At 38.0% G+C, this 27,171-nt stretch overlaps 1 protein-coding gene across 1 annotated transcript; it reads right to left on the bottom strand.

The window, feature by feature from the left end:
* Positions 1-10,052: 10,052 nt before the first annotated feature.
* LOC149165745 (uncharacterized) lies at positions 10,053-12,996 on the bottom strand. Its single transcript, XM_089431193.1, has 2 exons — positions 12,369-12,996; positions 10,053-11,214 (listed from the first exon to the last, which is right to left on the bottom strand). Exons 1-2 carry the CDS (start codon positions 12,637-12,639, stop codon positions 10,343-10,345), a joined length of 1,143 nt encoding a protein of 380 aa, XP_089287319.1. The 5' UTR covers positions 12,640-12,996; the 3' UTR covers positions 10,053-10,342.
* Positions 12,997-27,171: the final 14,175 nt, after the last annotated feature.

Here is a 27,171-nt window from a genome sequence, read left to right as displayed (position 1 = left end):
TGAATACTACACCTTGATGACTCAGTTTGCTGATGTTTTTGCCTGGGAATATAGTGACCTGAAAACTTATGACAAAAATATCATCCAGCATAAGATCCCCTTGGAGAAAGACACCATCCCTTTCAAGCGGAAGCTGAGACCCATAAATCCTTTGCTCCTTCCCCTAATTGAAAAGGAAATCAAGAAGTTACTGGCTGCCAAAATCATAGTCCCTCTTAGATATTCAAAATGGGTAGCCAAATTGGTAGTGGTGAGGAAGAAAAGTGGAGAAATCAGGTTCTGTGTTGATTTTAGAAACTTAAAAAAATGCTCTAAGAAAGACAAATATCCTCTGCCCAAAATGGAGCATTTGCTGCAGAAAGTCTCAGGAGCCAAAGTCATGTCTCTCTTGGATGGATTTTCAGGATATAACCAGGTTGCTATGCATCCAGATGATCAAGAAAAGACTGCTTTCACCACTCCCTAGGGCACTTTCATGTACTATAAGATGCCTTTTGGGTTGATGAATGTTGGAGCCACCTTTCAAAGAGCTATGGATATAGCATTTGTAAGAGAGAAGGATAAGTTTGTCCTTGTCTACCTAGATGATATAACAATATACTCCAACAGCCATCAAGATAATTTTCAGCACCTGAAGAAAGTGTTTTTTAAGTGCAGAAGGTTTGGGATATCAGCCAATCCTAAAAAGTCACAGTTTGCTTTAGAAGCGAGCAAGCTATTAGGACACATTGTCTCTGCTGCAGGTGTCAAAATTGACCCAAAAAGAGTGAAAGCAATACAGACCTTGTCTGTCCCAAGATCAAAGAAGGACATCCAATCCTTTCTGGGAAAAATAAATTTTGTAAGGAGGTTTATTCCTAATTTTGCAGAACTTGTAAAACACATCACCTCCATGCTGAAAAAGGGATCAGAAATCAAATGGACTGATGCAGCAAGAAGATCTTTTGATGATATCAAAAGGGCTATTATGGAAGCTCCCACTTTGATTAGCCCAGACTATAGAAAGGAGTTCCATATATTTTCGTTTGCCTCAGGTGACACCCTTGCAGCAGTGCTATTGTAGAAAGATGATGAAGGTTCAAAGCATCCAGTGGCATTCTTCAGAAAAACCTTAAGGGATGCTGAACTGAGGTATGATATTATAGAAAAACAAGCCTATGCTCTTATCAAATCCTTGAAAGCTTTCAGAATATACATTCTACACTCCAAGGTAATTGCATATGTGCCCTCTGCTTCAGTAAAAGATGTCCTAACACAGCCAGATGTTGATGGAAGAAGGGCTAAATGGATTGCAAAGTTGATTGAATTCAATATAGAGCTAAAGCCCACCAAGCTTGTCAGAGGTCAGGGCCTTGCCAAACTGATGGCTGAAGAAAATTGCAGGATGCTGGATAGAAATCTTATAAGCACAATGTCAGAAGATGGACAGACAAAAGAAATAGTTGCACCAGGGCAGAACCAGTCATTGGCAGAAAATCTAGCTTCTTGTGAATGGTATTCTACAATAGCTCAATTTTTACTGAAGCTAGAAATTCCTCCAGGCCTAAGTTCAAGCCAAGACAGGACTATTAAGCTCAAAGCAGCCAAGTATTGCATTCATGAAAACTTTCTGTATTGGAGGGACCCATCTAGAATCCTTCTAAGGTGTCTGGACAAAGAACAATCTATGGAGGTCATGCATCAGTTTCATTCCAGCATTTGTGGAGGACATCACTACTGGAAAACCATAGCCCACAAGGTCCTCAAAGCTGAGTATTATTGGCCCACCTTGTTCTCTGATGTATTTTCATTTGTAAAATCATGTGACAGGTTCCAAAGGTTTGAAGGAAAACAACAGTTGAAGTCTTTGCCCTTAAAGCCAATACATGCCAGTGGTCCTTTTCAGCAGTGGGGTTTGGATTTCATAGGAGAAATTAATCCACGTTCCAGTGGCCAGCACAAATGGATCTTAGTAGCCACTGACTACTTCACTAAATGGATTGAAGCCATCCCTACTAGGAAAGTTGATCACCATGTGGTCATGAAGTTCTTGACAGAGAATATCTTCACCAGGTTTGGCTGCCCACACAAATTGATTACAGACAATGCAGCAGCCTTCAGGGCAAAAGAGTTGGTGGACATGTGTGACTCAATGGGCATTAAGCTAGTACATTCCACCTCATATTACCCTCAAGGAAATGGCCTAGCAGAATCTTCCAACAAGAGCCTGATAAGGATAATTAAAAAGTTGCTGGAAGACAACAAAAGGAACTGGGATTCCAAGCTCAATTATGCATTGTGGGTTGACAGGGTGACCACCAAGAAATCCACAGGGAATTCCCCATTCAGGCTGGTATATGGCACTGAGACCATATTCCCAATTTAGTTAATACTTCCTGTGGCTAAGTTCTGGCAGGAAGAGCAGAATGAGGAAGAGGACATGGCAAAAAGGATTACTGACTTGGCAGAAGTACATCAAATCCGGGAACAACTGGTTGAGAAGTCTGCAGCACATCAAAAGAGAATCAAGGAAGCCTTTGACAGGAAGGCAAAGATAGACAGTTTTCAAGTTGGAGACTTGGTTCTTAAGTGGGATGCACTGAAGGAGAAGAAAGGCAACCATGAGAAGTTTGATGCTCTATGGACCGGACCTTTTGTCATCACTTAGATCCAAGGGAACAACACTTTCATGCTGCAAAGTATGGAAGGAGAGACAATTTTTGATGGCCCAGTTAATGGGCGATTTTTGAAAATTTATGTTGTTTAAGGTCTTCAGGCCTTAATGTTGTAAATATGTTGTTTTATCAGGTTTTAGTGTAGACTTAATTAGACTCCATGCCCAATGGAACACTAGGAAATTTTACTGATCTGGTTTCTGTAGGAAAGGAAATGGTCTACAGTTCTTGAGACCTCACAGGGAGGATCTCATCCCTAGAAGGAGCCAATGTTAGCTCTGCTATATAACGAGGATTTTCAAGGGTCAGAGATGAGCTTGATCTGCTTGGTTCTGCTCAAAAGGAAGCTCATAATGGTCATCTTCCCTTTCTCCTTCTACTCCATTTTCTCTCCGCCACCTCCATTCCTTTACTTTCCCTTCTAAATTTGAAGTAGCCCCTTTGCCTTTAATCCCCGAGCGCAAAGTCTAAACCCTCATAAACTTTCCCATACGCCCTCGCACACTTGCTAAAGGCCTTCATCGTTCCCCCACCGTTGATTTCCTCGCCGAATCTAATGGCTCCTGTCGCGCCCGATAAAGCAACCCGCGCGCTCATTTCCCAACCGTCTGATCACCTCCGAAGAGATCTGATGGCCTTCGCACTTATCGCGCCCACGATGTAATCAAATGTTAGCGCGTGATGAGAGCGGTTTTTCTCTCTCATCTGCCGCTACGTGTCAAGCGCTGAGTGGAATCGCTTGGTCTTGTCCTTTTACCGCTTTATGCCCAAAGGCAATGCGATCAATACTGTTTACTACCTAACCTATCCGCCCGCCCGTTAAACTCCCACGCAACTCCATCGCCTGATCACCGTCCGATCTATCCACCTAAGATCTAACGGCTCACATTCATCCCGCTCCCACCTCGTCCGATATCCTCTGCCGAGCCATCTCCGCCGTCTATTCTCTCGATCCAACAGTCATCCTCCCCTATCATCTCGACCGTCCATTCACCCATGCACTCCACGTCCTTTGACCACTCTGTTTGTTCGAAGGGGGAAGGCGACCAGCTTGCCAATAGCAGTCACAGTAAATCCTCAACAACCATGTTTAAACAGACAGTATGGCCAAGGAGAAAAAGGATAAGCACAACCCAGTAACTGCATTTATCAGTTATGGAAATTCACTAGTACGAGCACTACAACTGCCTAAGAGGACAGCACAGCACCTAAGCAGATTGGATTTATCCACTGCAGAAACAAACACAATCAAAGACTCCATCAGGCAGTTAAATGCAGTTGGTGGTCAATTATGACCCCTCCATACCTAAATGGCCCAAGTGCCCTGTAATGTAAATTTATAAATACCCAGAAGAAAGAGGTAATCAGGGTTGATGGTTGATGTTTTGATGCAAGGTTCAACTTTTGGAAACTGTAGATATTTTGTCACTTGCAACGTCTCATCTTCATTTTCATCTAATACAAGTTTCTTTTGCTGTTAACTGCTCACTTTCCATTTTCTTATGTTCTAAGCTATGCCTGATACGCTCTGTTCTTGAGCTCTTGATTTTTAGCATTAGAATAGCTGTCATCCTATCTCTGTGTTAAAATCTTGCATGCATCATTGAATAGGTGTTCCAGGTTTCTTTCTGTCTAATACAAGAGAGCTGTCATCCTGTCTGCGCATTAGTAGATTAGATTTGCAGGCTTCTTTACTGGTTTCAATCGGCCATCACGTGGTCTTGTGCATCTGCTGGTGTGGTCAGTATTCTCCATATTCACCCAATCTTTAAACTGTGAGTAGTTGGTGGTCTAAATCTTTGTAGTCTGGGGGTGTTCACGCATGTCTGAAGTGAAACAAAGTTTAATTATCTGGCTTGGACAAGCATCATTCCTTCCATTCATCCATTGCAACAATAAGTTGAATTTATATGTTACCAGGCATCTCCGAGCTACAACCTAGGAGAGTTTCTTGAAATCCTAACAATATATTAATTCTTTTTATAATAATAACATAATAAAACAATTTAGAATAAACTTATAATTTAACTAATTTTATAATCATTTATAATCATATATTTGATGTTTATCCACATTTATAAATGATTTAATTTATAATTACTATGCTAATATATATATATATATATATATATATATATATATACAGTTTTTAGCCAAATTATTATACTATCAAAACTAAAATAAAATGGGATAGTCTGGTTAATTTTAATAATTAAAAAAATTAAAAGCTTGAATTTAAATTGTTTAATCTGCATAATTCTATAACCCCAGAAGTTTTTGAGAGCACTGAATCTATTTATGCATTCAGAAATGTATTTTGAATAACAAAAAATCTTGAAATTGTATTCCTGATTTTAGTGAATTCCTTAAAGAAAAACTATTTCATCTCTAAACTAATGTATGCTAAATAAAATTATTACCATATTAACTTTTATAAACTTTTATATTTATTGTAAAATTTCTTAAAAATTCAATTTAGCCTAAAACTGTGAATGCCTAAATTGTTACGATGTTACCTGTGTATTTATTTTTAAATTTCCAAAAATTGAAGTTAATGTAAAAAGCCAACTTAATGTAAAATTGTAGACGCTGAACAATATGATAATGGTTAATACAGATACCATTAAAAATGTATTGCCTCAAGGCTGAGCATGCAATTGTTAGTATAGATATCATTAAAAATGTAACGCCTTGGGCTGACCAGCCGGGGAAGATAGATAGAATTAATGGGAATCATTCATCACGAAATTAATTTTAATATTGTTGTACATTTCATTTGTATATTAGTTTTAATTCTAGATATTTAATTTTGAGTATTAAAATTAAAAATAATAAAAGGGAAATAATAATAACAATTATATATACAAGATTATATATAAATTAAGCACACTATTATTTATTTTTAAAAAATTAACCAATAATAAATTTATTATTATTAACTTTACTTAAAAACAGTGAAATTTTAACTTCAAAACAGCTAAAATCAATTAGCCACACCAATCTTCACATGCATCAATAACATCATACTAAACAATCAACAACATCAAAATAAACATCAGTAACATCCTATGAGAAATCCTTTCAAATACGACCAATTGTGGGTCAGGAAAGGGTAAATATAAAAGCATCCCTACAGCAAGCACATCCCCACAGTGACCTGGAGTTCAAGGGAAAAGTTTGTTCAGTTGCGACAACACATATCATAAAGAAAACAGTGCCTTTATATATATATATATATATATATATATATATATATATATATATATATATACCGCTAAAATAAGATTTCGATCAAATTTTGTTGAACAAAAGAGCAAAGAAAGATATACAATTAATCAGCCAGAGAAAGAACAGCAAAGACAATCCACATAGCACCTCAGCCATGGATTTACATTTAATGAAAAAATTGTTAAGAGGCTTGCTGCATTCCCACAAGCAAGGAGGCCAAGAAAGTAGAACCATGCACTAATGTTTTTTATAAAATGAAATGTATGGCAATTAAGATGTTAGATGATGTGGCAGCAATTATGCCAATCTATTTATATGAGTTCTCATAATCAGTGAAATTTTAGGGGTTAATATTCGGTGGGCTAATTTTCCATGTTTTTTTTGATAAAAAATGGAAAGTCAAATTAAAAAGAAACTTATAAACTGAAACTAGTAGCTCACAGGGGAGCCAAGATATACTTGGAGACTACCCAAGCAGTGCCGCTCTTTTCCATTAATCATAAAAATAAAAAATAAATAAGTTTGCATTCAATTTAGGGAGATCAAAACTATCTCGGAGAAAATAGGAACTAAGTCTAAACTAAGACACACACACAACCGTGAAACAAACTTTTTCTATTAATTTCAACTCTCCCCCTTAATGGATAAACGATTCACTTGCACACCTAACATCTCCCTAAACAATTCAAATTTGATCTTCCCAAGAGGCTTGGTGAAGATATCAACTGCATTTTCACAAGTGTTACAATATTCAAGAAAATTTTCTTTGGACTGAACCTTTTCTATGACAAAATGAAATTGAGTATCTATATGTTTTGTGTTTTTATAGAAAACATGATTATTTTCCAGCTTGATTGAACTTTGGTTGTTGCATTTAATCATCGTAGCATCCTTTTGTTCTTCACCTGCATCATGAAGAAGTCTTCTCAACCAAATTGTTTCATAAGTAGTTGCACATACAACTTGATACTCTACTTATGCTAATGATAAAGATACAGTACTCTACTTTTTACTGCTCAAAGAAATGGCCCCAAACGCAATATTGAAAGCATACCCAGTTATAGATCTTCTATCATCCAGATTTCCAGCCCAATCTGAATCTGAATAGCCTATCAATTTAACATCAAAAGAATCAGTATATTTAATGCCAAAATTTATGGTTCCTTTAAGATACCTTAAGACACCTTTTGCTGCCACCCAATGATTTTCAAGAGGTTTTGTGATGAACTAACTCAACAAACTGACTGAATATGCTAAGTCAGGTTTGGTTGTAGTCAAATAAATCAAACTTCCAACCAGTTGTCTATACAGTGTAGCATCCACCTCTTTAGAACCATCATCACTTTGAAATTTAACATTTTGTTGTATAGGTACTGAAGCAGCTTTACACTGATCCATTCTGAATTTCTTCAACAATTCCCTGACATACTTTCATTAAGTAACAAAAGTCTGGTCCGATTCCCTCCAAACTTCAAGACCCAAACAATAATGTAGTTCTCCAAGGTCCTTCATTTCAAATACCTGTGACATCTGCACTTTAATTTCTTCAACCAATTCATCAGAATTTCCAGTAACAATTAAATCATCAACATATAAGGAAATCAACACAATCTGCCCCTTTGAATAAAATGTGGTATACAAATTTGGATAATTTTTACTTCTCCTACAACCATGCTGTAAGAAAAAAGAGTCTATTTTTTCATACCAAGATCTGGGAGCCTGTTTCAACCCATACAATGCCTTCTTTAATTTATAGACCAAGTGTTCCTGCCCCTTTTTAATGAACCCTTCTGGTTATGTTAAATATACTTCTTCCTTCATCTCCCCATTTAGAAAAGAATATTTTACATCTAGCTATTGTAAACTCCAATGGTACTTTGTAGCTAGAGCTATTAACATCCTAATAGTGTTTAACTTAGCTACATGAGCAAAAGTTTCCTCATAATCAATCTCGTCTTTCTATGAATACCCTTTTGTTATCGGGAAAACTAATGTCTATGCAGAGCTGCTAGTCCCACTAAGGCTGGTAGCTACATTAGAAACAAACAAACTAAAACTACTTTCGTTTTCCTTTATGAGAAATAGATAAGAGGGAAAATTTTAGGGGCTAATATTCGTAGGTGGGTTAATTTTCTATGTTTTTCTCCAAAAAACGATTCTGCAATTTCCATTTTTCCTAAAACTGATTTGCCCAAATTTTATATCATAAAATTATTTTACGTTAAAAATCACCAAAGTTTTATAGAGACTATATAGAATCATTAGAAATTTGAATATTTTTACAAACATATCGCTAAACATTTTATAGTTTGCATGTTAGGGACTAGTAAGATTCCCCAAGGTTTCTAGGGTTTAAGATAAATTTTCATCCTTAAAATTTTCCCTGTTGCTCTCATTGAAGTATGTCTCTGCAATGTGATTATTCATTGTGACAAAGCAATTTCAATAGTGCCATGCTTTTAATTCATGAGCACCACCAGTAGCTTGCCTGATCAATAGATCCATGACTCCAATAACAGATCCACTGGTCCAATCTATAGATCCAGTAATCCAGCAATTGATCTACAGATCCAACACCAGATCCTCCAACAATCGATCTATGGATTTACCTACAGATTCTCCAACAACCGATCTACGGATATAATACTAAATCCTCCAACAATCAATCTACGGATCTACCTCCAGATCCTCCAACAGTCAATCTACGGATCTAACACCAAATCCTCCATCAATTGATCTACAAATCCACATCCAGATCCTCCAACAACTTCAGATTTGGGTGCTACGGATCCAACTCCAGACAGATGGCCTTCAAAATACAAATAAAACGTTGGACTGGACCACCAACATAGGTACATCTGGTCTCGGGCCGCCTCTAACATGTAAAAATCACCAGCGCCATTTCACCTTGCTGCAAGTCACGCTGAATAAAATTCCTATAAGTTTTTGCTATCAACGCGGTAGTAGTACTGACCATCAGCATTGATCAATAACCTCACCATCGGAATAGTGAGTCCCTACCGGGCCTCTCCTCGACCTCCTCGGCCGAGTCCCTCGACCTCGTAACCTCAGTCGAGTCCCTCCGGACCTCACTTCTTTGGGGAAGGTGAGCTTCCAAATCGATGGCGGCGCTTTCCCTGTGTACTTCCAGCGCTGACCAGCACGACCTCTCTTTGTTGGGGGCGCACTGATTAGGTTTGTTCTGAAAAATCAACGATTTGTTACATAAAGAAATTGTACCAGGATACCTCTCCCTAAGCAGTTCCTCTTATAATCCTCTGTCGCCTCCAACAACAACTTCACCTGCGCTCACTAGCAAAAGAGGCTTACTCGCTCTCCAATCTTAACCACTACGGCTCTCAGCCACAAAGGCTCAACTCACCACAGACCCAACTCACACAAAGCTCATTCTTTGTGCTTTGATACCATGATAAAAAATGGAAATTCAAATTAGAAAGAAACTTACAAACTGAAACTCACAGCTCACAGGTGAGCCAAGCTACACTTGGAGACTCCCTAAGCAGTACCGCTCTCTTCCATTGATCATAAAAAGCAGAAATAAATAACTTTACATTCAATTTAGGGAGATCAAAACTATCTTCTAGAAAAAAGAAACTAAGTCTAAACTAAGAAACACACAACCCTGAAACAAATTTTCTCCATTAATTTCAACTTTTTCCAAAAAAGTGATTCGCCAATTTCTATTTTTTCTAAAATGATTTGCCAACATTTTATAGTATAAAATTATTTTACATTAAAAATCACCAAAATTTTATATGGACTAATATAAAATCATTAGAAATCTAAATAATTTTACGAAAATATTGCTAAACATTTTACAATTTTGATAATAAAAACTAGTATGATTCACACGTTTTTGAATTTTAAAATAAAACTTTTTTAATAACAACATTGTAAATTTTAAAAAATAACAATATAAAATTAATATTAAACATAATATTGTAAATTTTGAAAAAAATTAACATAAAAATACATGTTAGACAATATAAATTTATAATTTAATTTTATAAACTATGATTTTTAATAAGATATTAAAGCTATTTCACATTTGAATAACTAATTTATATTAGATTTATCTTACATTGTCAGAGGAATGATTAGAATCTTCCTTGCCCAAATTCAATTCCCTTCCAAATGAATAATTCATGAATATCGAATATAAAAGCCCTGCACATGCTTTGCTGGGTTAAACTCCAGTTATTTGTTTCTCCATAGAAGTGCCACTATTTTCATCAATTATATGAGCAAATGGGCAAATGTCAATAAGAAAATCAAGCAACTTACTCAAGAATATCACATACTTATATTCCATGGATTATCTTGCTCCGGCCTAATTTTGTATTCCACCCTGCCGGTGAAGGCATGGGGTTTTTCTATTCATTTGGCTCAACAGAGAAAGCGAGATTGCTCAAGAATATTACACGCTTATATTCTATGGATTACCTGCTCTGTTCAAATTTTGAATTCCACCCTCCTGGTGAAGGCATGGGGTTTTTCTGTTTATTCGGCTTAACAGGGAAAGCGAGATACTGTCCTCGCTTTACTTTCTTGATCACTACAATATCATTGCAATTTTTTAATAGTGTTCTGATCTTTGAAAATCCCAGGAATTTTCCATCCAGGATCTTTCCTGTTGCTTTCTGGAAGTCCACACGAATGGGTGAAATATTGTATCCTTCAGCGTGTTTTTTGCCATCTACAACTACTGTCAGCCATGCTTTGAATTCCTCCAACGAAGCCAATTTCGTCTCCTCAGTAGTCGATGCTGAAGATACAGGGCTCCTAGGCTTCTTTGATTGACTGAAATTGGGAAAATTTGGAAACTTCCCTGTATGCAGTCCAATTCTCTCATCCAAAGGAGCCATTAAGAAACCCTGTGGGCCAGGCATATAATATCTAAATTTCCTCCTGACGTCATCTGCCGAAGCTTTTGGCTGTGGTTCTGCTCTGGGTTCCCCTTTAGATCTGGTTTTTTGATTCGGACTTGGATTCCACCAACCTGGTGAAGCCATGGGGCTTTTCTGTTCATTCGGCTCAGTAAACTGTGATTGCTGATGTTCATTATGTAATGACCCGAGAAAAGACAACCATCCCAGACAATAATTAACCCCACACAGCATGCCTTGGGGCATTTCACTCATAGACTGGCAGATCAAGAAAACATTATACGATCTCTGCCGGAGCTTCTGAAACAGGTAAGAGAAATCCACCCTCCCAATGATGAAGATAATATTTGCCGGTGGTGGCGTATCCATCGCCCACAGAAGAACATCCTCCATCATCATTTTCTCCATTTCATTGTTAGACTTGCCTGTGATTCATAACCTAATGCAATTTAAGCACCAATATCCCGTGAAAATCCCAATTCACAAACACAGCCAACAATGTACAAATCAATGCAATGCCCTTTATAAAAAAGGGATAGATGTAAATGTACAAATCATGCTTTCAAAAGACATCGATGTAAATGCACAAATCATGTAATCATGGGATTATTGTAAATTTATTTTAAATTTTAGAGACTGGAGTTGGTGATAGTTCTTGTAAACCCAAAACATTTAATAACAAAATTGGGTTATTAAAAATTGGTAAAATACAGGTGCGATTATTGCAAATTTATTTTAAAATCCAGAGACAGCAGTTGGTGATGGGACTTGCAAACCCAAAACATTTAATAACAAAATTGGGTTATTATTTGTTGAAAGTAGTTCTTCTAAGCATATTTATTAGCCAGTTTTGTCCAAAAATTGAGTAGATATTTGTTAAAATTACAATTTTTTAGTTATATAATCTATACCATTTAGATGTTCTAGGGATTTCTTTTTAGAGTACCCAACCTATTTATGAAATAAAAAACAAATTTTAAAAAACCAAAGATTACAATCTCACAAACAGTTATCCATAATGAGATTTTTTTTAGAGTACCCATTTTGTTTATGGAATACAAAACACAATTTTAAAAACCAAAAATCACAATCTCACTCCCAGTTGTATCTCAGAATTCTAACAAAAGATCCAAAACATCTAATAACAAATTGGATAAATATCTGTTAAAATTACATTTTTGAGTTATATAATCTATATAATTTAACTCTTCCAAAATTTTTGGAGCACTATATTTATTTATAAAATCAAAAACACATTTTAAATAACTAAAAATTACAATTTCATCTTAAAAAAAAAACACAAAACATCGAATAACTAATAAAGAACCTCTCATTCTAACCAGCAAAAACACATTTTAAATAACCAAAAATTACAATCTTGTAAACAATTATATTACTAAATTAAAAAAAACAAACAAACAACCTTAAACAATCCCTCATTCTGACAGGGCAAGCGACTGCCATTTGCCGAACAAGAAACGACTCCTCAAAAGATAGCCAACAAGGGAAAATACAGTAAGAGGGATTTACAGAAAAATTAAACCCTAATCAAGAAAAGCGGCGCAATAAATGTGCTGACCAGGAGGAAATTGGTGGAGTTCGATTCCAGAGTTGATAAGTGTATGAAGAAGTTCCGGCTGAGTCTCTGAGAAGAATCCATAGGCAGAGAAGTGATAGTGATAAAAGCAGCTGCAGTCTCCTCTAGCATTGCCCATGGAAGTGTTGATGTTAAAATTGCGGATTAAAGCAGAGGCCATGGAAGCCACGATGTAAGGGTCGACGTAAGAAGGCAAGGGGCAGCTCTGCACGTCCCACCACAATGATGTCGTTGCTCCTTCTGCTGGAGCCATTCTCTCCAGATTTTTCGGCTCGCACTGCCCTGTGACTGTTTGTTGGATTAATTAGCAATAATAGGAAATTGCACAGAACGGAATACCACTCTTTGAACCAGAACCGGGCGCTGCATAAAAGAAAGGCAATGGCTCTCCACCGGTCAGTGATTTCTGTACGAGGTATCTCAATTAAGGCTTTGGCGGTCGTGGAGAGATCTGAACTTCCGTGCACAGGAAGATTTCTAAACTTTAGATGCTGAGATTCTAAACTTCTTTTGTGCCATGGAAGATATCTAAATTGGGATACAGTGATTTAAACGTGAAGGTTATTTGGCAATAAAAAGGATTTTCTGGGTGTTCATTATGGAGTTCTTTCTAGCAAAGGGGGTCATGTATTTGTGAAGTAAATGGTAGGTATGAAACAATGGTCAATTAACCCTAGTTTAGGTGGTTGGTTGGAATATTGTTATTCTTCTTAAACAAGTTCAAACTTTTAAGTTAACATGTATAAAAACTAGTTATAATAATCTAATTATTAACGTGTTATAAAATCTTAAATATATTTTATTATAAAAACTAAATTATTTAATTTTATATATATATATATATATATATTTATAGGAAATATATTAAATACTTCTTTTTCTCATAAAATCAAATCTAATTATTAATGTGTTATAAAATTTTAAATATATTTTATTATAAAAACTAAAAAATATATAAAAAAATATTTAAATCAAATAAGGTTAGGAAATTACCTCGATGGGGTGTCCAATCAAGGAGATAGGTGGTTATGGGTTGCAGCGTGGAGCCAGTTGGGCTTTCATGCGCAGTGCGCCCGACTTAATGGCTATTGGGAGTCGGGTTGTCACGATCACACGCTGAGCGCACTCATGTGTGACGAGCGACAATGGGAGACAAACTTCGGTTATTTGCGATGAGTGACGATGGGAGACAAACTTCAGTTATGTGCGACGAGTCGAGTTTGCGATGACGAGTGGGTGCGTTTGGTTAAACGCACCCTGACGAGCGTGCGACAAGTTACTTGGAGAGTCAAAAAACTGAGATTGGGAAAATCGGCTAAGTATGGGAGCACATGCGACGAGTTTATAAGAGGTGTCGAAAAATCGACGAGTTGGGCCGACGGATGGTGGCGGATGCCCTGGGCTGGTCGATGTGCGAAGAGAGGATGAGTTGGTGGTCCGACTCATTATTTAGCAATTTTATGGGCGATTTGTGTGGTCGGCCAGGGCAAGCCGACCTACCTTAACTCATGGGAGTCACATATATATAGGTGGTGACTTGGTGGAGAAAGGCAGAAAGAAAACTCAAGCGAACAAACATTACTTGGGCAAGCAAGAGGAAAATCAAAGGAGCAAGGGAAAGGTGCAAACGAACCGAGGGCCACAGTACCTAGACAAGGAAACGAGCTGCATAATTCGGGCAAACTGTTATAGGTGGGTCTGCACGGTGGGCGGATAGGCAAGTTGCAGGTGGGCACTCTTGTCCGGCGGACGAACTGCAGGTGGGCACTTCTACCCCGCGGACGAGCTACAAGCCATAGCTGGGCGCTCCTGCCTGACGGACGAGTTGCGGAGGGTGACTTGATGGTGTGGGCGCTCCTGCCCAGTGACGAGTTGCAGAGGACGACCCGAGGTGGGCGCCTCTGCCCACAGATGAGTTGCAGAGGGCAACCCAACGGTGTGGGCGCTCTTGCCCAACGACAAGCTGCGGAGGACGACATGAGGTGGGCGCCTCTAATTGAAGATGAGTTGCATGACAGACGTGGGTGGTCCTGAACGAGAAAGGTGGGTGCTACTGAACGAAGAGCGACTCGACTCGGTGAGGTGAGCGACCTTGCACGAGCAAGCCAAACTGTCGGAAAAATTGGGAAGTTTGCTAAGGGTAAATTTGGAGTTTCCTAGCAAGACTATGATTATATATGTATTTGTAAAATACCGAATTATTGATTATTGGGCAAACTGTAATCTAGGAGTTGCCCCTCCCATTTAAAAGAAAGAAAGTAATCTGTTGTGCATATTTATGATATGATGATGATGAATGTTATTTCCGTTGTGTAAAATGATGAATGCTTAGTAAAATTGAAGAAAAATAACTAAGTGTTGAATGTTAGGCGTAGCGCGTACTCATAAGTATTGGTGAAAAGAAAGTGGGTCATGTCGTGGCAGCGAGGTCATGCCCGCAGAGGAGGAGTCGGTCACTGTATGAAGAATCGTCCACCACTGGACATACCTAGCTCGGGCTCAGAGTAAACAAAGAGCCACCACTCTGATGCAGAGGCAGTCATATCCCCATATCAATCCTAGGGCAACATAGAGGCGCCAACTACCTTAGACTCCATAGTGGCTCAACTAAACACTCTCCATCTGAGCATGGAAACTCTAAGGGAGTAGCTCTACGATGATCAAAATGAATTAGTGGCTTACATCAACGACCTCCAACACATGCAGAATGAACTCCTAGACTCTCTAGATGGCCTTTGGCGAACAAATGACCACCTACGTGCGTTGGAGACCCGGGTAGATCATATCGACTACCATACACATGAGAGGGAAGTGCTCTTTGCAACCCTGCCACCATTTCCCCCAAACTCTCCTCCATAATGTGTAATTATGGAAAATTCTCTTCTTGTGCTACTTTGGTTTCAGAAATAACCAAATACATGGGTTGTCTTGGCTTCCTTACAGGCTCAATTTTGTTCAAAACAACTCTCTTGTTAGCTCTTAAGCCTGTTATTTTGCCTAGTGTGGCATCAATGATATACAGTTCAACTGTTGATGTACGATGTTTTTGAAATTTTGATAATATAATATAGTTACCTTGACTGAAGAAAAAATAAACAAATAAATAAATTAAGAAATTTATGAAATACTTGTCTCCTTTAAAAAAGAAATCCAATTATTAATGTGTTAGGAAATTATGAAAGTTATTAAATATGATGAAATTCAATTAAACATGATGAAGGATGATTGCTAAAGCTCAATGTGAACATTTTGATTAGGTCAAAATAAAATAAAATTAAGTATAAAAGTAACCCATATTAAAATAAAAATAACTTCAAACTAAAATAATAAAAATAAAAATTCTACTTTTATTTTTATTTTTTGTAAGCGAATAATTTCTATTAATTCTTCAAGAGCTTAAATCGTGCTAGTTTCATAATCAAAATGCCTCCAACCTCATTTATACCGGACTTGTTAGCTAGGAGGTACTGGCAAAAACAAAGATACAAAAGTAAGATAAAACTAAAACACTTCATGCATGTTGTGCACAGTAAACAAAATTGTCCAAAAACCCAAAAACAACTAACCATCATCATTAAGCATCAGCGTTACCTAGATTAGGAGCATCTGACCCATTTCATGGCAGTGAAGGTTGGCAAAATGCCTCATGCACATGCGCTTCCATATGCGCCAATCGTCCTTCCAAGCAATCTTACTTATCTTGTATCCACTTCTGCTCGCACCGAAGTGAAGCCAACCTATCTATCATGTGTCACTGGTTATGTTGCAAATCGTTCATAAAGGCTATGAGCTCGTCACAATCATCGTGTCGATCTCAAGCTAATTGCTCTACCAACAATGTGACCTGACACAACTGAGCTTCAATAGAGTCAAATGGGGGAGGAAGGTCCACTCTTCCTAGAGAGTTAGCGTGTTGTTGGTCCACCTCCTCTCCAAAATCCCTCTAATCCACTGGATGCACTGCTCTCATACCTTGAGGGCTGGCACACCTCCGGGCATGGCCTCTTTATTGTTGCATCTCCCTCCACTCGCCCCTCTCTACCAGAAGTTTCGAGATCTCACACCCCACATTCCACCATAGGACAACCTCTTTGTGGGCCCATCCTCTGGACCTAAGACACATAATTGGTCGCTGACCTCTGAACCACCTCAACCCCACACACAAATCTTGCTCAACCACCCCTCGCATTGAGAACTAACAAGCTCCCATAGCCAAAAACCACCATCTGGGGTCACTAGCCCACCCCCAAGACAGATTCCCCATAGGGACAATACACGCGGGTTAACAACTAGACCCGTCAAAGAGAATGTTGCTAGTCATAACGAAATTCGAACCTGCTACTATGCTCGTGAGGGTGGCAAAACCAACAAATTCATAACTCCATGTGAGAAAAACATCAAATGAGAAACCATAAAAAATTACCTGTATCATAGCAAAAATTATCGTCCCTTGAGCCAAGATGCAGTCGTCCCAAGCTATGAAAACTGCTCGAGACTCAAGCTATCCTAAATTCCCGCCTACCACTTCCAACCAAAACTTTTCAGGGTCCCAAGTAGCTACATTTTGAACCAACTCTAGAGCCAACGAAACACTACTCTACTCGTAAACATAGCCACTTTTAACAGTTTGCAGACAAGAAGCATGGAGTGGTTTGAGAAATAAGCCACCTAGAGCACCTGGAGAATTTACACCCACCATAGTCTTTGCCCTCATCTTCCACAACCCACAAATGAGTCCCTTGACCAAGATAACAACAATTAATCCCAAGACACTCTCAAGAACCTTCACCGGGCTCACACTAGATGAAGTGTTCCCAACACGCTTGATGAACTTTAATGACACATGGTGGTAGGATTAACGTCCCCATCGTGTGCCACCAATCACCCATTTGTCATTGCCATCAGGGAATAAAAAGTCTAATTTACTATTATTATTATTTTTATTAATTTTTGTTGGGTATTTAAGGTAAACTTGACTTTGTTCAAGTTACGAGTGGACTTTTGAGCTCTAGGTTTATGAGAACCCATGGTATTGATCCATGGTATTCATGTGGAATATAACTTATTTAAAGGGGGAAATTAAACAAGCCTAGATCCATCTTAACTTTGGATCTACAAAACATCGAGATGGATCAAATCCCTTTTCACTCTAAAAGAGATTTGCATCTCAAGTTATTTGATCTCTCTCGACACTCAGTAGATTCAGAGTTAATATAAATCTAGGTTAGTTGTGTTGAGAGGCGCTCTCCAATATAGTATGGTAGAGATGTTGTAATGTAATGTAATGTCTTGTAAACATTTTAACTCAATCAAAATAAAATTATTTGTTTTATTCATTTTTATTTTTTTATAAATTATTACCGATGATTTTTAGCTCTAAGTTTACGATAAGTGACGGTATTGACCCATGGCATTCATGTGGAATATAGCTTATTTAAAGGGGAAATTAAAGCAACGTAGATCTATATTAACTCTGGATCTACTAAGCTCCTAGAGGGATCAAATCTCAAACCTCTTGTAGAGTGAAAAGAGATTTGTTCCCTCTCGACTCTTGCTACATCCGAACTTAAGATAGATCTAAGTTTATTTATATAATAAAACTATTTACTAAAATAAGATAGGATTAGTCTTTAAGTGTGACTTTTAGAGAAAACTTGATAAATGCAAAATCCCATCAACATTAACCATCTCTATAAATTTAGATTTCCACTCATATTAAACTAAAACAAATAATGTGGTTTTCCCAAAAGGAATACATAAATTGAGCTTACTTTGAACTTTGGATATGAAACTTGATACCTTGCAGAAAAAACACTTCACTTGGGTAATCGCAAAAGAGATCCTACAAAATTTGCTAAGACTCTTTATGGTAGAGAGTGTTTATTAAAAGTTAATATTTGTAAAATGTATCTTTTATCTTGATTTTGTTATAAATAGATATTAGATGTTTGGAATCTTTCATATTTATGATATGTTCTTTGTAAATTTTAATTAAAGCTATTGCACTTATATGATCTAGAAACAAATAAATAATATTATATATTAAACTTAATTCTTGTTTTTCTGGTGCGTATGTTTTTTTAAAGTAAAAATAAAATTACAATATAAGTAAATGGGTAAAATTTATTTTATTGAAAGAAAAAAATAATCTGAAATATAAATATGATAATATTATATTACTTGTTTATATATTAATTTTAAAAAATAAAATATTATTCGAATTTAGGCTTCTGTGATTTATATTTTGGTTTTTGAAAAAAAATCGATGATAATCATATCAAAATTCATTTGTTGACGCGTTTCGAACCATCCAATGTGTTCATTGTTAGGACAAGATGAACCACATTGGATGGTTTGAAAAGCATCGACAAAAGAATTTTTATGTGATTATCACTGCAGTTTTCCTCAGAAAACAAATCAAATATTATTGAAAAAAAACACTATTAGGAGTATGAGCTTTAAGAATGCTTTACAACTAAGAATGTATGGAAGCTTATTTTAGGCAAAGGGTTGTGATGAAAAAAAATGGTAGCTAAGAGTGTATGATGACCTATTTTAGGTGAAGGGTTGTGATGTCATTTGGTGACTCATAAATATATTTATCTGGACTCTATTGAAGATTGGATAAGGAGGGTGGACAAATCTAAGAATAATATTTTAGTGACATGGAAGACAATTATGAAGGATTTCTTTTGAATGGGAGGGTCCTAGCTTAAAAGTTGGGAGAAAAGACTCAAGTTTGGATTGGGGAGGACACATGGGTTTTGAGTGAAACACACTACCTACTACCACCACAAATAATTCAATCACAAAGGGAAAGATGATTTTGCATGCTTTCTCACAAGGTAGATCCAATTACAACTTCAATATGGAGGTGGGGATAGCTTATGGAAGACAATTTAGGCTTCATAGGTAATGAAGCAAATTTGAATAGTTTTTAATCATGTTTAGAAAGAAGTAATATTCAAATCCAAGAACGTTAGGACGAGCTAGCTTGATTTTTTTCTCCTTTGAGGGTTTAGTCACCTAGGTTTGGACATATGTTTTGAAGTATAGAGGAAGGAAGAAGAGAACCTCAATGGTGGTGATGCTATCTTTGGAAGTTGAAATGTCTTGCTAAAGGGTGAATGCATGAAGATGGGTTACACTTTTGGGCCAAATGTGGTGATGAAATTTCAAAATTTTCCTCTTTTATCGAATTGAAGCCCTCAAAATTCATATAAGCATTGTGAATTTTGATTCAGAGTAAAAAGACAATATGTGGAAAATTATGTTGTTGTCCTAATGATATTTTTTATGAAAAAATTTATTGTTGTATAATCTCTCAATTTTCCATTAAATGCAATACTTGTCCTTGCAAATTTTCACACATCTTTAGATGTATGTGTGTGTTCACGTAGCATAACTTAGTCCAAAATGTGTATTTTTTAAAATATATATATATATATATATATATATATATATATGAGCATTATCTACATGGAGAGAACTAAGTTTTTCATATTATTTTTTTTTATTTATTTATTTATGAAAAGTATATTTTTTATTATTTTTCGAAGTTGGCGAAGTAATATTTCAATTGCATTTTGCAGACACGTGTTCACGTAAGGATTTTTTTCAACTATTTAAATATTAAAATGAAAAACCAAGAGTACCCTTTTGAAGAGGACTCGTGAAAGAAGATAGTGGTATTTTTTGAAAATTTTTCGTTATATATTTTATGTTATTGATTTTTTTTAGCCTCTTTAAAATTGTCCAAAAAATTCAAGCATTATGTTTAAAAGAAATTAGATGAAAAATATCATATGAATTCGAAAATGTCAAACTCATATGCCATTGGATAGAGGATTCCTTCATGAATCCAACATGATCAACTCTGCCACCTAAGGACAATTTTTTCCCTAAGTTTATTAGGGTACAAAATGGTGTTGCAGAAAAATTTGTAGAAGGGGTGCTAAAATTGTGGTTTTTAGGACCTTAGAGGCTTGATCAAGTGCTTGATTTTTAAATTCAAATAGTTTGATCGAGGGTTTAAGAAACCCTCGATCGAGCCATTTACGTGGTTAACAAGGGGCTAGATTGAGCTATTAAGCTTGATCAAGCCTCTGTAAAAAAAATTCAAATCCTTATGTGAATCCCATAATTTAAATTTTAGAATCAATAAAGATCTAAAATTTAATCCACTAATAATTTAACCGAGTTGATATGATATTATTTTACTAAAAATGAGAATTCAACTAGATCTAGGTTATGAACAACATTAGAAAAAATTTATGTTATTGCGTCGAGAGGCACATTATACAACTCAGTATGGGGGAAAGGTGTAAGTATGTCTGCCCGTGCTCAAAATATACCTTGAATTTGAATGGATCATAAATTTACCTTCCACAAAAGAATTTACCACATTAAAATTCCAAATTTTATTATAATTTTCATTATCATAGTCATGTAAAAACCTTATTAAATCTAATATTAATATTAAAAAAATATTATTATTATTATTAAATTATGAAATCAAATATTAATATTGAAATTAAATATTAATAGATTTTAATGTTTTTTTTTTCTCGGTAAATCTATTCTATTCTATTATATACAGGAAAACATTACATTCACAGAGTCAGTTTGCCCAAGGCCAATTGTGGCTCTTTGGACCAGGATTTCTCAATACAAAACCAGCCCTCTCAGGGGCAGCGCGACTAGACAGAACTACCCACCCAGGGGCATTGTAACACGACAGTGCATCCAGACCAAACAAAATCATCCCGCGCAGGGGCACCGGAGCAAAAAAGTACATCCCACGCAGGGGCATCAAAAGACTTTCAGCGAATTCCCTTACAGGCCATACAAACATAGCAAGAGCAGACATAGACATAGACATAAACCAAAAATACATAGACATAGACTTAAAACCAAAACAGGACCTGAGCAGTTATGGAGGAAGAGAGATTGAACCAGTGGAAGGCTATTCCTCCGGCTTCTCCTCTACCACCCTGCACCATCCATACTTCTCTCTTTCTTCTGCAGTGGGGAAGGAGTCCCAATCTTCGACAATGTTCTCCTTGGAAGTCGACCCCTTCTGAGCCTGAGGGCGATTAGGAGCTTGCTCGGGCGCCCCCGCTGGTCTCTTCTCGTCGTCTTCCGAGCTTCCACCTGGGAGCTTCCCCATACTGCGCGGACCTCCTTCACCGTCCTGAGTTTCCTCGAGGAATAGAACCGAAACGTGTGCATTAATGCGGGGTTTATCCATCGAGCTGCCGAAGGTGAAGATGGCGGAGCCGAAGGCAGGTAAAGGATCCGGATCAGAATTTGGGCTGCTCGCGTCCATGAATTGGCTTGCCTGGAGGGGATTGGCCTCAACACTTCTATGGCAGTGACAGCGGCAACAGTGGAGATGGGGCTCTGTGACTGGAGGACGAGAAGACCCTCCCCGAGCAGAACCTCGACGACTTAGCAATCTTTGTCGGGGTCTGACCATCTTTGCAGGAGCACCGGGGGCTTGGAGCAATGCTGAGACAAAGGACCTTCCCAGCTTGAAACGGCACCCAGTAAAATTGAAGCAGCGCCCAACAGACCTGGGACGACACCCAACAGACCAGAGACAGCAACCAACAGATTTTCCGGGCTTGAGACAGCCCTCAACGACTTGGAAGCAGGCTTTAACAGCAAGAGCTGTAGCCTGGATGATAATACTGCATGCAGGAACCTAAACTTCGTGACCCAAGCACTGAGCGTGAACCTGCTCCAATCCATCACCCTTTTTAAAAACTTCATCATTCCCTCGAGACCTGTTCTCCATAACTGTGATTTGCAGTCGCACCAATTAACCGGACACTGCATTGAATAACCTCTGCTTTCACCTGTGCACTTATTCCTCGGCGGCGAGAAACGAATTGAATGCCAAGCTTATGCTCGAGGCAGCACATGGCTGGCATGTGGCTCCTCACTGCCACCCGTCCTTTCACCCGCATCCGGGGAATAGATTTTAATGTTAATATTATTAAATTTATTAATTTTGGATTAATATAATATTAACTTTAATATAATATAAAATTTGTTATATTATAATATATATTAATATATTAGGACATATATTAGCTCCAAATATATATGGGAGGGAAGAACAAAAACCCAGAGTGATAGAGGTGGAGACATAGAAGGAGTTACAAGTGAGAGATGGAGATAAAGTGAGGGAGAGAGAAGAGGACGAGTGAAGAAAGAGAGAAGGAGAGAAGAGAGAGGGGGAGAGAAGCGTAAGAGAGAGAGAGGGACACAAAGATAGAGAGAGGGAGAGGAGGAGAGATTGGAGGAGAAAGAGAGGGAGCTCAAGATATGGAGTTGGAGGAAAGGTTAGGGAGAGAAGAAGAAACACATATAGATAGAGAAAGGTGGAGAGAGAGAGAGGGAGTGACAAGGGAGAGATGAAGAGAGAGTGTGTATGTTTAGGGGTGAGATAGAAAGACAAAGGAGAGATGGAGAGAAGGGGGCGAGAGAATGAGAGAGGGAGGGAGATAGTGATAGAATTGGAAGAGAGAGAGAGAGAGAGAGAGAAAGAGAGAGAGAGAGAAATGAATGAAGGGGAGAGATAGAGGGAGGTGGGAGAGAGATGAAGAGAGAGAGGACTTGAGAGGGAGGGAGAGAGGGTGATGGAGTTGGAGGCGAAGAGAGAGGGAGGTAAGAAGAAAGACATATAGAGAGAGAAAGGTGGAGAGAGAGAGGGAGTGACAAGGGAGAAGGAGAGAGAGGGAGAGAAGAGAGTAGAAGGGAAGAGAGATAGAAGGGGAGACAGAGGGGGAAAAGGGAAAGAGAGAGAGAGAGAGGGAGAGAAGGGGAAGAGAGAGAGAGAGGGAGGGAGAGAGAAGGGGAAGAGAGAGAGAGAGAGGTAGAGGGCAAGGGAGAGGGAGGGAGATATCGAATGAAGACACTGACAAGAGCCACAGAATGAAGACACTGACTTGATGTCGAGAGCACCACAGGTCATCCCTCAGTCTCCACCACCTCCAGTGTCAGAACTGAACTTGAACAAGCACCGAACGAGCAAGGAGATGTTGTTCTCCTTGATGATGATCCAGTCATGGATGTGTACAATTTATCATTTGACTAGTTCCCAAAGAAGATTGTATAGGTGCGGAGGAAGCACTTTCCAGATGACCATGCATTAATTGCATTCATCAAGGAAAGGGTGATAGTGTTAGACACTAGGAAGCATCCAACTTCCCTTGCCAAAGCCAGCTTGGCCTATGCAGGAGAAACAAGCTCAAATGTTAAGTATCTGATGACCGAGAATGAAAAACTGGAAAAGAACTTACAGGATGCCAGGAAAGAGGCAGAACAACTCCGAGCATCAATGCAGAATGCAGTTTCCACATTGGGGGAGATGAAGACAGTGATACTTGTTGAAGTATTGACACTTGGTGATACCATGCAGAAGCTCTATGATGGATTTTTCACTGTGCATAAAGCAATTTTTCGTGTGCGTGGCTTACAACATCGGAGCAAAGAGTTTTTTCAAACTCTCAAGAACATACTTGCTGCCATATACCATGTACAATAAAGGACAATGTGGTACAAGGGGGCGCTGCTTGAATTAGAGAAGAAGATGAATCCACAGGCAGAGCTGAAGAAAGCAAAGGTTTGAATGTTGATCCAGAACAATGAGTAGCTCACCTCATTCATCGGTAGCATACAAGCCTCATATGTTTGGTTGTACACTAGTTTGGATGTCATGGTAAGAAAGCACAAGATCCCATCAATCGGTTCCCTCACCGATGCTAAACCCAAGAAACAAGTCCGGCTAGAGATTGATGAGTACTTGGAGTAGCTAAGACAAGAGGCCACCAAGGAAGACTTGGAGCTGAACGCACACAACATGCAGAAGTACATCATTGGTCTTGTTGATCTGAATGTGGAATATTATTTTTCTATGCTAAGATCCTCATCAGAATACAAAAATGTGCTTGAGGTTTGTACTCCAAAATAGCAAGTAAAAGCATGAGTTTTTATGTGTGTTTATTTATGTTAATTTCATGAAAAACTTTAAACATGAAATCAAAACACTTAATGGAAGCATGCATCAATCAGTAATACACCAACCATTGTTAAAGGAGTTCACCCCTCCTGGGCTACATCTCCTTGGATCAGTTATAATGGCATGACCCCTTCTCATTATGCTCAACGTTTAGAAAAAGAAGAGTACATAAAATGATGAGAAATGGAATGGTTCATTTCTCCTTCAAAGAAACAACTTCTGCAAGAGTTATCACTCCATATACATGTAAACCTACAATCAAACATGTAAAATTTCAGCAAACAAAGGCATGTTACACCAAGTCCCCATACACCAACTTCATAGAGCATCAACATTACCACAATCCACGTGAACTACATAAACAAGTCTCTTCTCCAAAACATATAGAGAAAAGATGAATAAAAGCTACAACATTGATGTAATAACTGTTGCAGAAAGCACATGGAGGTTGGAAAACCCTTGCAAGGCCATCTCCATCTTCAAACTCCTTCATAAACTGATTCAACACTCTGGTTGACCATGGCATCCATAGACTTAAACCTACAAAAAACCTATCTAAAAGTGCTCCTTTGATTCTGAGACCTACTCTAATGAGTCCAAAATGTCCAAAAATGGCTACCTAGCCCCTTTTTTCATCCAATTTGGTAGAAAGCTGGAGAATTTATGACCTCTCAGAGTTTTCCCACTATTCGCTCTACAATTTCCTAAAATTTCGAAACCGTCCTACATTTTTCCCCCAAAATTCCACTAACAAAGTGCCAAATTGAGAAAAAAAGGTAGGCAAAATTGTAGGAAACTTAATTTCACCTCTAAGGCCTTAACTCTGAAAAATCGAGTCACGTGGCGGCATGGGACCAGGGCTGGGCTCTTAACTCCCACCCCACCCAATCCGCTAACAGTTACAACTCTGAGGTTTCTGGGACCAGTCACATGGTGATATTAATTGTATCTTGACGGTTTTGGTTTGGCAGACATTAACTGTGTAGTTGTCAGATGTGTTCACGTGGGAGGGCCGCCAACAGTTATGCTAGCGGTCTCCCCCAAAATCTCTCTCGGATCGTATTCAAATATATGTGATTGGTTATACATGTTAAGGAACAAGGTATTGTGTAATGGTAAGGCATTGTGTTGTGTGTTGGGAGGTTCTGGTTTCGATTCTTGTGGCCTCCACTTGGTTGTTGAACCAACTTTTAGTGGCCTCTCGAGCTACCACGTGGCAGCCTCGGGTTGGGCCACGTGGCAACCTGTGGTTGGCCATCAACCCACCAATAAAACACTGCCATTGTACACCAGTGATGGAGTGACACTTGCCACCTTTTGATTTGCCAGAGAAAATCCACTGCCCCATCAACCTGCCATGTCACCTTAGCCTACACAGTCAACGCCACGTCAGCAGTATGGACTGCTAACTGGGTTGTCCCTTTTTTTTTAATTTCCTTATTTGTCAAAGTGAACAAAAATCGTTTATGAGGCCATATGAAGTCTGTTTCGCGCGAAACGAGTTGCGTCTGATTCAGAATGATGAGATTTGCGTGTTTGTTCAAGTTCCACACTGATCTGACAACTTTGAATTTTTGGAAAATTTTGAGCTCCTGATCACTCTTCCCCACTTAAAACTTTTGGTCCCCAAAATTTCACTTTCAATTATTCAACATTTGAAGGTACAGTTCCTTCACTTTTCCCAACTCGATCCAATCAATGATTGTAGTGCCTTGACTCTTTCTCAAGCTGAACTTGAAATATAACCCGACCAAAGAATTCAAGTTCAATGTTCTTCTCGGCTTGTCCATGTTGCTATGGCCATCCACAACAACATCCCTCCCAAGAAGAATTCCCATGGCGCTCTTCTGCAAAATCCTTATCAAGGATAAGATCCCAAAAAGACTTTGAAAAATGAACCAAAACAAGTTTCACATAGTGAATACTTGTATAACTTGAGTGCTTAACACATTTGTAATATACTGAATGTGCTGCAACTACTCATACAACAATTTTAAAATGCTTTCTTAAACTACAAATAGAAATGCATTTTACAAGATGGAATAAACTTGACTCCCAAATTTTCCATTCAAATCGACTATCAACAAGCCAAACTAGCATAACAATGCCAAAGAAAACATTGTTGCATATAAGTGATTTGTTTATGAACATCACTTTTACAAATTGCCCAACTATGGGGATATGAAACTAGTGAAAAACAAAGATTTACAAACTTCAGCTGGACAAATAGTCTGCCCATTTCTTACCCAACCAAGTAAATGAACCCTCTATTTGAACTTTTTCTTCTTCTGGAGCTACTTCAGGGATGGTCGCATCTTGCACCACTTTTTCTTTTGTTGCTTCCTCTTCTGGTGCTTGCATAATTTTCTTTCCCTTGCCAGGATGAAGTTGTGGAAAAAATTTCCAACACTTCTCGACCCAATGCCCACTGATATTGCAGTGAGTGCAAAAGTTCTTTTGAGCTTATTTTGGCTCACATGTCTTTAACCTTGGATAATATTTTCTCTTTTTAGTCTTAATTCCATTAGACATAAACATCTTCTTGATGATTTCTTTCCTTTTATAGTACTTATCTACACAATGGTTAGATGAAAGGAAAAAGGCGCATGGAAAAACATTCCTCAACATGTTATTCAAATCAGCATGTTGTTTTCGATTATGAAAAGCATTTGAATTAACAAGATGATTATACCTCTTTTTGTTGTCCCTTGGCTTACGCTTCTTTCGTGTGGAACTTGCATGGCAAGAACTTGGATT

The sequence above is a fragment of the Pinus tabuliformis genome, chromosome 5_1, assembly GCF_031772625.1.
Source record: "Pinus tabuliformis cultivar Carrire ecotype Pingquan chromosome 5_1, CPIR1, whole genome shotgun sequence".
Lineage (NCBI taxonomy): Eukaryota > Viridiplantae > Streptophyta > Pinopsida > Pinales > Pinaceae > Pinus > Pinus tabuliformis.
The sequence above is the reverse complement of the archived record's forward strand: the minus strand, read 5'-3'. Positions and strand labels throughout refer to the sequence as shown.

Excerpts from the sequence above, each read along its gene's own strand:
- LOC149165745 (XM_089431193.1), bottom strand. The coding sequence starts at position 12,639 with ATGGCTCCAGCAGAAGGAGCAACGACATCATTGTGGTGGGACGTGCAG. Across the intron at positions 11,215-12,368 it reads ACTCCACCAATTTCCTCCTG|GCAAGTCTAACAATGAAATG; the intron begins GTCAGCACATTT and ends TATGAATCACAG.